This window comes from Psammomys obesus, unplaced genomic scaffold (assembly GCF_907164565.1).
Source record: "Psammomys obesus unplaced genomic scaffold, mPsaObe1.curated_primary_1811, whole genome shotgun sequence".
NCBI classification, from domain to species: Eukaryota; Metazoa; Chordata; class Mammalia; order Rodentia; family Muridae; genus Psammomys; species Psammomys obesus.
This window is the reverse complement of record NW_026596143.1, coordinates 9,149,280-9,162,599: the sequence shown is the minus strand read 5'-3', so window position 1 is coordinate 9,162,599 and position 13,320 is coordinate 9,149,280. Positions and strand designations below refer to the sequence as shown.

At 39.2% G+C, this 13,320-nt stretch overlaps 1 protein-coding gene across 1 annotated transcript in view; it reads left to right on the top strand.

Moving 5' to 3' along the window:
- The window catches only part of LOC129666307 (POTE ankyrin domain family member A-like), a 38,122-nt gene extending 25,951 nt beyond the window's left edge, over nucleotides 1-12,171 (top strand). Inside the window, exons 10-14 of the mRNA XM_055593347.1 lie at nucleotides 2,536-2,629; nucleotides 5,791-5,819; nucleotides 5,911-5,983; nucleotides 6,735-6,796; nucleotides 11,968-12,171. Coding sequence (XP_055449322.1) covers nucleotides 2,536-2,629; nucleotides 5,791-5,819; nucleotides 5,911-5,983; nucleotides 6,735-6,796; nucleotides 11,968-12,171 — 462 coding nt within the window. The remainder of the gene's footprint in view (nucleotides 1-2,535; nucleotides 2,630-5,790; nucleotides 5,820-5,910; nucleotides 5,984-6,734; nucleotides 6,797-11,967) is intronic.
- The last annotated feature ends 1,149 nt before the right edge of the window (nucleotides 12,172-13,320 follow it).

Genomic DNA, 13,320 nt, shown 5'->3' with positions numbered 1-13,320 from the left:
TTTGACCTTCAATTCATCTTTGTGATTGAGTATCCATTGTGTGCTGCGCAGACATTGTCTGCTTCAGGTGAGGAGTTGTGCTACTGTTTTACAATAGGAAACAAACAGGGAACACTTCTAAGCCATCCTGGGTGCTTTATACTAATAAAATTGTTTAGGAAGCCTCTGCCCAAACGTTCCAGTTTCTAAAATCCCAAACTCCTATGAAAAGAAATAGATTTTCTAGCCATTTTTCTCCTAATTTTATTTATTACTCTGTTTGTGGTGTGTGTGCTTGTCTGTGCATATATATGTGTGTGCGTGTGTGTATGTGTGCATGTATCACAATAAGCACGTGGAGGTCAGAGGTCAACTTTTAGAGTCATTTCTTTCTTTCCACCATGTGGTGGGTTCTTTGACTCAAACTCAGGTGTCAGTCTTCCTATCAAATGCCTTGGAGACCCAAGATGGAGAAGACCAGTGCGCACCGAATCTGAGGGGCACAGGATCCGAAACTCCGAAGTTGGTGAGTGGAGGGGCAGCTGAAGCCAGAACATGGACGTTGAGGCTTCCTGGGTGCGAGGGGACGACTCGTGAACTGAGACCATTTGGATCCAGGTCACTCGTGGATGTCTCCAGGGACTGAGAGTGGAGAATATTCAACCCCCCTGCACTTCCCCCTGATGGGCCTCCCTCCTCAGGTCCGTGCTGCTCCGAGCAAGCACGGACCTCCCAGCTCTGTAACTGAGACAGCAGAGGCGGCCCTCCCAGTTCTGCAGTGGCAAGCCGGCTGTATGAGCCTCCCAGGTCCGCGGGCAGCTGTACAGGCTTCCCAGGGCCTCCCGTTCTGCAGCTGTGGCAGTTGGGTGGCAGCTAGCCCTAATAGGAGCCTTGATGCTCCCTGATTGAGACAACAGAAGTGGCTACCCGAAGTATGGGTCTCCCTGCCCAGCGGACAAATAGTGGACACCATTGAGCTGACAGATTTCCTACACTCGCGTTTGCCCCTTCAGGCCCAAATCTGAGCATAGAGAACAGGGGGAACAGTTGTGTTTTCTGATTAGGCCTGTGAGTGAGTGAGTGTACCTTCAAGTGAAAACATGCAGAGCCCCAGATCCAGGGTCCCTCTATGCCTGCATCCAGTCATCTGCTCCCTCCCACCTACATCCCCATTGTGGGCAACATGGAGATTCTTGGGACAGTGTTCTCCACATTGAAGCCCCTGTTCTGTGGGTCTTTTGACCCAGTCTGAAGTACAAACTCCAGGAACAAACAGCGAAGGTTATGGATAAGCAGATGCATAAGAACACATCCAACAAGAATCAGGACATCATGGTTTCACCAGCCACCCCCCAAATCAATGGATATTTGAATTAATAGGAAACACAGGAAAATGATTTTAAAGCTATGCTCATCCAGTTATTAGAGGCACATAAAGAGGAAACAAACAAATCTCTCCACGAAATAGCTACACAAATGGAGACAAATAAAGAGGGAACGAACAAAGCTCTCAAAGAAATACAGGTAAATACAACCAAACAAAGAGAGTCACATATAGAGGCACAATTAGTGGCATATAGAGAAGAAATGAACAAAAAAATAGAGGTCATCATGGAAAGACAGGACTCCACATTCAAACAAATGCCTTTATCCTCTGAGCCGTCTCACAGGACTCAAGCCAATGTACCTTAACACCGAAATAATTTTAGTCATCTGAAATGTTTACATGTCTACTGCTTTAATATGCCCACCATATTCATAACACTATGTTTACATATGCATACTTTAAAAATTCCTTTTCTTTTTTTTTTAATGTGGAATCTAAGATTTTAGGTAGTATAATGGTAGTTCCGCTTTGGAAATACGTCCATGAGTATCTTGCCTATGAATAATTTTCCTGTGCAATTTTGTGTCGGGTTTACAGAATTAGTAGCCATATAAAAGTTGCCACATAAAGTTGCCTGCTCTAGAGAGGCATGCATAAGATTTGGTACTGGCTGCATTGTCTTCCTCTGTGGCCTGGCAAGGCTGCACCCCTCAGGCGTGATCAGAGAGCCTGCTGCTAAGTTCATGCCAGAGACAGCCTCTGCTCCCCTTACTAGGGAATCTACGTGAAGACTGAATCTATCGGCTACATCTGAGCCTGGGTTTTAGGTCTTTTCCATACATGGTCCTTGGTTGAGGTATCAGTTTCTGTAACGCCTCCAGGGTCTACTTATTTTTGGCTCCGTTGGTATCCTTTTGGAGCTCTTGTCCTCTCCAGGTCTTTCTATCTCCCCCTTCTTTCATAACATTCCATGCATTTTTCCCGAAGTTTGGCTATAAGTCTCGTCCTCTGCTTCGATACCTGGATCAGTAGGAGGGGGCGGGCACAGCTGGGATACAAAGTGAATAAATTGTAATAAATAGTAATAATTAAAAAAGAAGAAAAATATTTGGTACTGAAGCACTGAGATTTTAAACACATTTTTGGTACAATTGCTTTAAAAATAAACAATTAACACATCTTAAAGTGATTAAAATTTTATGCAACTAATTTTAAATTAATTTTAACAGAGTGTCTCAGAGGGTGCTCCTCCTAACTGTGCTGGGAATTCGTCGTTGGCTTCAGACAAAGTATTTGAAAACAGAGGAAAAAGAACAGTGGAAGGTATACTCTCTACTTGGTAAAAGTGTCATTTTGTAGAATGTGTTTTATAACATGAGCACTGGGAATCTAATAACAAAGATACAATTTCCTTTTAATGGACAGTAACAAAGGAGAGTATGAAGCCAATGAGTTGAGTGTCATCTTAGCTTTCTGAAGTATGTTAAGCTGAAAATGGCACTTAAAGGCACTAAGTTAGGATGACCATTCCAAGATAAGGTTATAATCAATGGCCACATGTATATAAGGAGTGGGGATGAATACAGAGAGTGAATGATAACAAGGCAGGAGAAACAGGGAGCCAATGAAGGAAAAGCAATCAAATGTGTTATTGGACAGCGGGAAAAGAAAGTAATCCCTCAGAATAAAAAAGAGACAGGGTATCAGACACATGAGGAAAATTTATGAAGTGATTTTCTGGTAGTAGAACTGGTTTGAGAAGTAGGAAAACTTTTCCCCACTCTGTCTGTCTTCCTCACTGTCGGAAAGACTTCAGTGATTGATGTACCCAACCATTAGAAGGTGAGTCTGATATACACGGCTGAATACAACACCACGTGAGCAGTCGTACATACGTGGGACACAATGTCAAGTGAAAAGTCACTACTTCAGTGCATAGTATTACACAGGACAGAATTAAACATGGAAAGAAGGACAGTGAGGGCCAGGTTACAGGAAATTCAGAAAATCCATTGCCAGGCATGATGGGGAGGAAATACAGGTTGGATTAAAAGATACAAGTTGAAGCAAAGGGCTATGGAGGTTGAGTTCACAGAATCCACACACTTTACAGAACCACAGGGAAGCTGTTAAACATCTCCAAGGTGGTTCAGGGCATCAGGGACTCTGAATTTGCAGTAGGTTCTTAGTCACCTGTTCAGTAGCAGGACCAGACCGCTTCTTAGCAAAATATAGACAAAATGCTATTGGGTAAATCACAGTGATGCAATAAAATTAGGACATAATGAATTTACTTTTGTTTCAACTTATGTTTACAGAAAACAAAGGTAGAAAGAGACAGAAATTATAATCCTGAAATGATTCTGTTAAATAGGAAATTCATGCTAAGAGTAATTGACAGAAAGAATGAAAAGTAGAAAGTATGAAGATCAGCGATTACCTTTGTTAAGAAGAGGGAGGACCCTCTTGGACACTAAACTGCCATGGGGTATATCTGTCCAGGGGTTCTAGGTTATTTCCATGCCTGGTACTTGGTTGGAATATGAGTCTCTGGGAAGACCCCTGTGTTCAAATTTTCTGGTTCTGTTGCTCTCCTTGTGGGATTTCTGTCCTCTCCAGATCTTACTATTTCCCACTTCTTACATAAGATTCCATGCACTCTGCCCAACAGTTGGCCATAAGTCTCAGCATCTGCTTTGATAGTCTACAGGGCAGAGCCTTTCAGAGGCCTTTTGTGGCAGGTTTCTAGGTTGTTTCCTGTTTTCTTCTTCTGATGTCCATTCTCTTTGCCTTTTGGGATGGGAATTGAGCATTTTAGTCAGGGTCCTCTTACATAGTAAAGGGAAGAGGGACTGCCTCTGACATGAACTGATTGGCCTGCTCTTTGATCACCTCCCCCTGAGGGGGGAGCAGCCTTAGCAGGCCACAGAAGATGACAATGCATCACTCCAGATGAGATCTGATAGACTAAGATCAGAAGGAAGAAGAGGAGGACCTCCCCTATCAGTGGACTTGGGAAGGGACATGGGTGAAGAAGGGGGAGTGGAGGGTGGGACCGGGAGGGGAGGAGGGAGAGGCTTATGGGGGGATACAAAGTGAATAAAGTATAATTAATAAAATAAAATAAAATTTAAAAAAATCATAAAAAAAGAAGAGGGAGGACTGAGCACAAAGCTCAGTCAGCAGAGTGCTTGCCTGGAATTCAGGAGGCCTATGTCCCCAGCACCTCTTAAAATGGGCGTGGCCTCTCAGAGCACATGGATAGAGGCAGGAGAACCAGAAGTTTATGTCTGCGACATACTGAGGTCAACGCCAGCCTTAGATACAGGAAAAGTCAGCTCAAGCAAAGAAACAAATGGGAAAGGAAGAGTGTTTGTTTTCGTTTTTAGCTGAAAGAGCAAGAATAATTCTGGAAAATACTGAATCAATTAGGGAATGTACGCATACCTAGCTCAGATGACTTCAATGTATGTGTATTCAAACCAAAGATAAAGTCATGTTGTTGCTTGGAAAAGTGATGGGTCGAAGGAATGCTAAAATTTAGTAAGATGCAGTCACTCTCACCTCTCTGTAATTACTAGACACAGAAGATGTAGATTGAATGGGCAATGTTACCGATAATAATAAATGATTGAATACAGAAGAATATGTTATTCAAAAATTTAACTTATTTTTATTTTTCAGTTACTTATTTACCTTCTAAAGAGTTATTATTTGTTTATGTGTATGTGCGTATCTGTGTGAGTGGAAGTACCATGGAAGCAAGAAAAGGGCTTTGAGTTCACCAGAAGTGGAGTTACAGATGGTTCTGAGACACCGTGTGGGTGGTGGGAATTGAGCTCAGGTTCCCTGCAAGAGTGGCTAGTGTTCTTCTTAACCGTGGAGTCATCTCTCCAGCCCTAAAATTATTTTAAATTCCAGAGATACGATAATGTATTTAATCACAACATTTTCACAGAACCTTTTTCCTTTGTTCATATTGGTTCCCCATTAATAATCTCTCGTCCTGCCCCACCCCCTTCTCATGTGCAGTTCTCTGAGAATAATACCTTCTCTACTTTATACAGTTTATACATATAGAAGTCTAGATGCTACACAGGAGATAAAACATGCAACATTTGTCCTTCTGAATGTGTCTTACTTCATGAACGTTAGCTGTCCTTCAAATGGTAACAGACCCTACAATTCTAATCTGGGAAATGACGAACATTATAGGTTTATTTGTGTCATACCAAAATTGCTATTTTCATTAATTTTGCACCAATTCAGAAGTGCTTTTAACCACTGAGCCATGTCTTCAACATCAGGAGTATATTTTTCAGTTGTTGTGCTGTCAAGACCTGTAAAAATCTTCCAAATATTCAAACCACAGAGTAACAATTGAAAAGCTAAAAATGAGACTTTAATTCCATCCTAACTGTTTATGAGCATATGACTGGTATTGTATTGACTTAGAAATGATCATATTTTCCCTTGCTTTATAGCATGGGCTGAAGAAGAGCTATCTTTAAAGGTAATAAGCTTTTTGTTTTATCATGAATTATTAAGTATGTATTATGTGATATACATATGATTCAAATATTCTACTTTTAAAACCTATTTAGTCTGCCACTGACGTAAGCGAGTCTGTTCCAAATGAAGCAGTAGAAAGGATAGAGATATTGCCACCGACCCCAGGTACACATTGTAAACTGATCGTTTTGATAGAAACGTTTGAAAAGCTTGTCGATTTCTTTATCTTAATTTTGTTTTTTTCCCCAAGTTGATTTGGCACAAATAATATGAATGTTATGCTAGCACTTATGTTTTGAAAAAGAGAATTTATGAGTGCAAGATCTTTTAAATCTTTTAGACGTAAGTTCAAAAGGACGCTTCTGCTTTTGTATTTCAGTATCCCAAACTTCCAGTGTGAAATCTTTGTCATAGGGGTTTACATATGTTTCCCCTAGAAAGTCCTGTATCTGCCCCATCATACTTCATATTTGTCAAATCACCTATTAACTCTAGAAAATCCATCCCCAATATTTTATTTCCATTCTGCAAAACCTTATGCTATTTCCTATAAGAGTACAAAAATAATTATTGAATAAAATCAAGAAAAACTAATTATAGAAGAATGATGTAAAAAACTGGCAGCTCTAGTGCAGGGGTGAAAGGGAGTGACTTGGGAAGTAGATGACTTTATACGCAAATTTTTAGGATGTTCCTATGTGTTGAGTGAGCATGGTGCCTTCTGCTACTTACATTTGAGTGAATGATTGACAGTTTAGATAACTAGAGATACTTCGCTCACTATAGACGTCATTAAAGTTCTTAACAGGAAAGTAACAACAACACAGTGTTAGCCACTCCGATTACCCTACAGACTATTGCTTTACATGAGTGCTCTGCAATTTAATCAAATAAATGTATTTGCCAACAGAACCAGAGCTAGAACTGATGTCAGTAGAAGACGACGTATCTGATGAAAGTCAAAATATTCAACCACTGGTATGAAGATATTTAATTTTAAATATCACATAATAGGTCCCAGTTTCCTCTCTTCATCCGCTTCTGCTGTCTATTCTATTTCCCCTACTGAGTGACATTCTGGCACCATCCCTTGGGGCCTCCTTGTTACTTAGCTTCTTTGGCTTGTAGTATGGTTATCCCATATAGGTCTAATATCTACTTATAAGTGAGTACATAGGATGTGTGCCTTTCTGGACCTGGGTTAACTCATTCAGGATGATCTTTTCTAGTTCCATCCATTTGCCTGCAAATTTCATTATTTCCTTATTTTTAATAGTGGAGTAGCATTCCATTGTGTAAATGTACCACAAGTTCTTCAGTTGGGGGACATCTAGGTTGTTTCCAGATTCTGGCTATTACGAATAAAACTGCTATGAACATGGTTGAACATACATCTGTGTTGTATTGTGGAGTACCTTTTGGGTGTATTCCCAAGAGTGGTATAGCTAGGCCTAGTCCCCATTTTCTGAGAAAGAGCCATATTGATTTCCAAAGTGGTTGTACAAGTTTGCACTCCTATCAGCAATGGGGGAGAGTTCCCCTTTCTCCACCTCCTCTCCAGCATGGATGTCTTGTTTTCTTCATCTATGGTGACTAAAAGTTCTGCAGGGTAGAGTAGTTGGGGCTGACATCTATGGTCCCTTAGTGGCTGCCCAAGCCCTTCTAGCATTTAGAGTTTTGGGTGAGAAGTCAGGTGTAGGTCTGCCTTTTTATGTGAGTTGGCCTTTTTCCCTTGTAGCTTTTAATATTCTTTCTTCTGTACATTTAGTGTTTTGATTATGTGACAGGAAGTTTTTCTTTTCTGGTCCAATCTGGTGTTCCGTAGGCTTCTTGTATGTTTATAGGCATCTCTTTCTTTAGATTGGGGAAGTTTCTTCTATGATTTTGTTGAAAATATTTTCTGGGCCTTAGAGCTTGGGATATTTTTCTTCTTCTATTCCTACTATTCTTAGGTTTGGTCTTTTCATATTGTGTCAGATTTCTTGGATGTTTGTGTCAGGAACTTTTTAACATTGATTTCTTCAATAGTATGTTCTATACTTGAGATTCTCTCTTCCATGTATTCTGTTGGTGATGCTTTTGTCTGTAGTTCCTGTTCACTTTCATGGGTTTTCCATCTTGAGGATTGCCTCAGATTGTGTTTTCTTTATTGTTTTTATTTCCATTTTTAGGTCATGGACAGTTTTATTCATTTCCTTCTCCAGTTTGGATGTATATTCCTTATTTCTTTAAGGGATTTATTCAATTCCTTCACCTTTTTGATTGTATTTTTCTATATTTGTTTATGGGATTTTTTTCAATTCCTTCATCTGTTTGACTGTATTTTCCTGCATTTCCTTGAGAGATTTATTTATTCTTTTAAGACCTCTATCATTTTCATAACCTCATATTTAAAATCACTTTCTTATGCTTCTGGTGTGATAGTATCCTCAGGGTTGGATAGCTGGGTCTTGGTAGTGTCATATGGCCCTGGGTTTTTGTTGCTTGTGTTCTTGCACTGACCTCTAGCTATTTGATTGACTCTGTTTTTAGTAGGCGTGGTGGTCTCTGATGGTAGTAGGTCTCTGGGGTTGTAGGTAGAGCTGGTGGTCCCAGATGGCTGCAGTCCTCTGGATTTCCTGCTGCTCCCTAATCCTTGCTGGTCTGCTTCTCCCTGATCTGTGCCGTCTCCCAGGATGCAGATTGGGGTGGGTCCCAGGAAATGGCACAGGCCCGGGAACTGGGTTGTGTGGAGCGCAGAGGGCCCTTGGCAGACTTTGCTGCTGTTGCTGGCAGGCTATGGCAGGCCAGGGACTGGGAAAGGGTTTCACTTGCTGCTCCCCGATCTATGCTAGTCCCCAGGACCACAGATCACGCTGGTTAGTAACTTTCATAACGTTTGTGCCATGATTATACTCGTGAGCACGTACTGCCAGGTCAGCCATTATTGTAGCTTTGAGTGTTCACAGTTGGGTAACTGTTTTTTTTTTTTTTTTTTTTTTTTTTTTCTACAAGCATGCATAGCACCCTCCAGAGCAATGGGAATTGGGTAATAGGGATCAAACCTTCTGGCTCAGTATTAGCTTGATTTCATATTCTATAACTCAAGTACACAACATCTTCAGTACTAGGGTCTTATTCTCAAATTATGGAAGGTAATCAAGAGCATGCCTGTATTGTTTGACATCTGTGGGGACTCACTAGCCTGGATTTTTTATTATTTACTCTCTGGAGTCTAGTAGTGATATCGCTAGACCTTGCTACAGGATTATCTATCTATCTATCTATCTATCTATCTATCTATCTATCTATCTATCTATCTATCTGTCTGTCTGTCTGTCTGTCTGTCTGTCTGTCTGTCTGTCTGTCTGTCTGTCTGTCTATCTACCTACCTATCTGTCATCTTATCTATCCATCCATCTGGAAACTTCTATGCCAGAAGGTTTCTATCTGGCCCTTTTTTCCAGGATATCAAGTCTTACTTTGAGGTCTGTGATCCATTTGGAATTGAGTTTTGTGAAGGATGAGAGATAAGGGTTAAATTTCATCCTTCTGCATGTATTCATTGAGTTTGACCTGCACCATTTGTTGAAGATACTGTCTTTTCTCCAATATTATTGTTGACCTCTTTGTTAAAAATCATGTGATTGTAGGAATATGGACTTTTTAAAATTAATTTTTATTTTTTTTATTAGTTACAATTTATTTACTTTATATCTCAGCTGTAGCCCCCTCCCTCAAAATCACGCTCCCTATCTCATCTCCTCCCTGCCCCTCTCTAAGTACACTGCCCCTTCCATCTGATCCTAGTTTATCAGGTCTCTTCAGGACTGGCTGCAATGTCCACCTCTGTGGCCTAGCAAGGCTACTCCTCCCTCAGGGGGGAGGAGGTCATAGAGTGAGCCTTTGAGTTCATGTCAGAGACAGTCCCTGTTCCCCTAACTAGATACTTGAATACTGATCTGCCATGGGCTACATCTGAGGGGTTCTAGGTTATATCTGTGCATGGCCCTTGGTTGGAGAAACAGTCTCAGAAAAGACCCCTGTGCCCGATGTAGTTGGTCCTTGTGGAGCTCTTGTTTTCTCCAGGTCATACTAACTCCCCCTTCTTTTGTATGATTCCCTGCACTCTGCCCAAGGCTTGGTTAGGAATATGGACTTATGTGTTGGTTCTCAATTCTATTCCATTAATCAATGAGTCTGTTTTTCATTCCAGTACTGTGTTCTTTTTAGTATTACAGCTTCATAGCAGAATTTAAAATCTGGGGTGATGCTACCTCCTACTATTTTTATGTTCAAGATATTTTTAAATCCTAGATATTTTTTATTTTCATATGAAATTTAAGAAAACATTTTCAACTTTTGTGAAGAATTGTGTTGAAATCCAGATAAAGCTTATGTTCAATCTATAGATTGTTTTTGGTAAGATGGTCATTTTTACAACATTAATCCTACCAATCCATGAACATGGGAAGTCTTTCTATCTTCTGATAATTTGTTCAATTCATTTTTCAGTAATTTGAAGATTTTATTTTTTTTAACTTCCTCAGTTAAACTTATTTATATATATATGTATAATGCTATTGTGAATGATATCATTTCCTTGATTAAATTTTTTGAAATTATAATTACATTTTCCCTTCCCTTTTCTTCAAGCCCTCTTATATATTCTCGCCTTACTCTCTTTTGAATTTATTTTATTTTTTCACATTTCTGAATTTTTTCCATTAATTAATTTATTCACTTTACAACTTGATTGCAGACCCCCTCCCCCTTCTCCTGCAAGTCCCACCCTCACACCTCTGTGTCTCCCTGGCTCCCTCTTTCCTTCTCCTCAGAGAAAGGAGGTTAACACACTCCATGGGTGCTAACCTGCCCTGACACATTAAGTCACATCAGGACTAAGTGCATTTTCTTCCACTGAGGCCCAAGACAGCAGTCCAGCCAGGGGAAAGGGATGCAAAGGCAGGCAACAAAGTCGGAGACAGCCCCCGCTCCAATTGTTAGGGGACCCACATGACGACCAAGCTGTACATCTGTTTCATACTTGTAGGGAGTCTAGGTCCAGCCCATACATGTTTCTTAGTCTGCCATATATAGGAAGACTGTTGCTTTTTAATATATTTTATCTTTTATGTATATTAATTTTGTGACTTTGCAGAATGTATTTGTCAGCTGTAGAAGTTTTCTTGTGGAGTCTTTGGGTTCTTTAGATGACGGATAAGACCATATCATCTGCAAATAAAGAAATATTTCTTTTTAAATTTAAATTTCACATTGTTTTTAGGACTTCTTACATTATCTTATGACATTTATATCACTTTTAGCTCTCCTTCTACCCCATCTAACTACTCTTGTGCCCCTCATACTTCTGCTCATATCCATGCCTCCTCTTCTTTAATTTTTATTGTTATATTTATACATATGTATATATATGCATAATATATATATGTATATATACACATAGCCTTACATTCCTGTTCTCAGTAAGGCTTGCTATGTTTCTTGGAATTTCTTCATTCTGAAAGAGTTGAATGTTACATCTTCATCCTACTATTTAAATATAACATAAAGAAAAATTTTCTAACTTATTATTTATTTAAGCATTTTTTTTCTACCAGTAAACATTTTACATAAAAACATGTATGGTTTAAGAATTGTTTACCCATACCAAATAGCTTCTTCAGTGTTTTGTTTATGCCCAACATGATAAGTTATGAATTCTCTTTATGGAAAATATGTTCTTCTGCCTTTATGACAATTTATATCATTGGAAAAATGTTCTAAATGTTAAATGTTGTACTATGGCAAGTGATTTTTCTCAAATAAAAAATTTTCTAAGTATGTCTTCTTGAGATTTCTCTTTTTTTGTGGGGATACAAAGTAGAGTTAGGATCATTTTTATTGCAATATGCAGGCGAGCCACTATTGCATATACACATTTGTTTCTTTTGGCCTTACATGATCTGTTTACATAGCAGCAGTATAACAGAAAAAGATTAAATTGATATAAAAAGCATAGAAAACATTCCAATCAAATGTTTTACTATCCTACTTTTATTTTCTAGTTAATCACGTTTGAAGTTGGAAATTAGATTTCTTCTCAGAAATCTGAGGAGAAGGCAACTAGGAGATATTTATCTAACTTGTTATGATACTTATTTTATCAGAGCACGTTGGAGCATCTTCTACAGACAAATGTTAGCCATGTATCTGGTGTAGGATATCAAATGGAAAAAAATAATATAAGTGGACAAATGAAAGGTAAGAATAGCATTTTACTAAAAAAATTATGTGATTCAAAACAGGTGACTTATTTATTCAAAGCAGGTGACTTCCACATGATACTAAAATATTACTTATTAAGTATATAGAAAAAATAAGCTTAAATAACAAGCCGAATAACTTAGCAACAAACTGAATTGATAGTGTTACTAAAAGATATGGATTGTGAGTTACATTACAGGATTTTCTAGTACCCAAAGAACTCTGATATTAAGGAAAAGGATGAAAGTGGAATGAAGAACAAGAAAAGTAGTGAGTACAGGGAGTGAGTGATGGAAATTGGGCTTTGTACACAGGAGAAAAGAGGGAGTTTTGAGATTACTTTAGCTAAAGCGTGGAACGGTATCATAAATGTGGAGCTTCCAGTGCCTAAACATGTTTAAGAAGTAGAATATTGGCCTGCTCTTTAATCAGCTCCTCCTGAGGGGAGAGCAGCCTTACCAGGCCACAGAAGAAGACACTGCAACCACTCCTGAGGAGACCTAATCGACTAGGATCAGAAGGAAGGAAAAGAAGACCTCTCCCATCAGTGGACTTGGGGAGGGGGCATGCGTGCAGAAAGGGGGAGGAAGGGAGAACCACAGGGGGGATACAAAGTCAATAAAGTGTAATTAATTAAAAAAAATTTAAAAAAGAAGTAAAAGAAAATGTCCCTGTACTTGCTTTCATCACCAAAGGCATTATGTACCCCATCAAGCAAAACTACGCTTTGTGTAGTGAACCATTGATAAATAAAGTTAGTGTCAGGTTAGACATCTACATAAAAGTTTAATACTGTGTGCTGTACCGCATCTTCACAGGGGTAGCTAAGTATACAACAAAATAACAGAATCAGAAAGAAAAGCACAGGATTACTAATGGAAAGATTAGGGAACTGAAAGACAAAGTCCAAAGGTAGCACATGATTGTGCATGCTGTTTTGATTGGGGAGACTGGGAAAGAGAAACTTTAGGTCTAGAAAGGTAAGTTAGGAAAAGTCATTGAGAAGATTCATACTTCATAGAAATTCTTAAGTTTTAGCACTTACCCTGGACACCGTGTTACAAATACACCCTGCACCTCAGCGTCTCCGGGGCTCGGTGTTTCTAATATGATCTAGGAGATGCAGGCACTGGGGTTCCCTCCACATTCTGAAGAGAGAAATTACAGACCCATTTTTTTTTAATACACAAAACAACTGAACGATATTTAGAAACAAAACTGGACAAAAGGAGACCATGTGTTTTGCTTTTATTTCT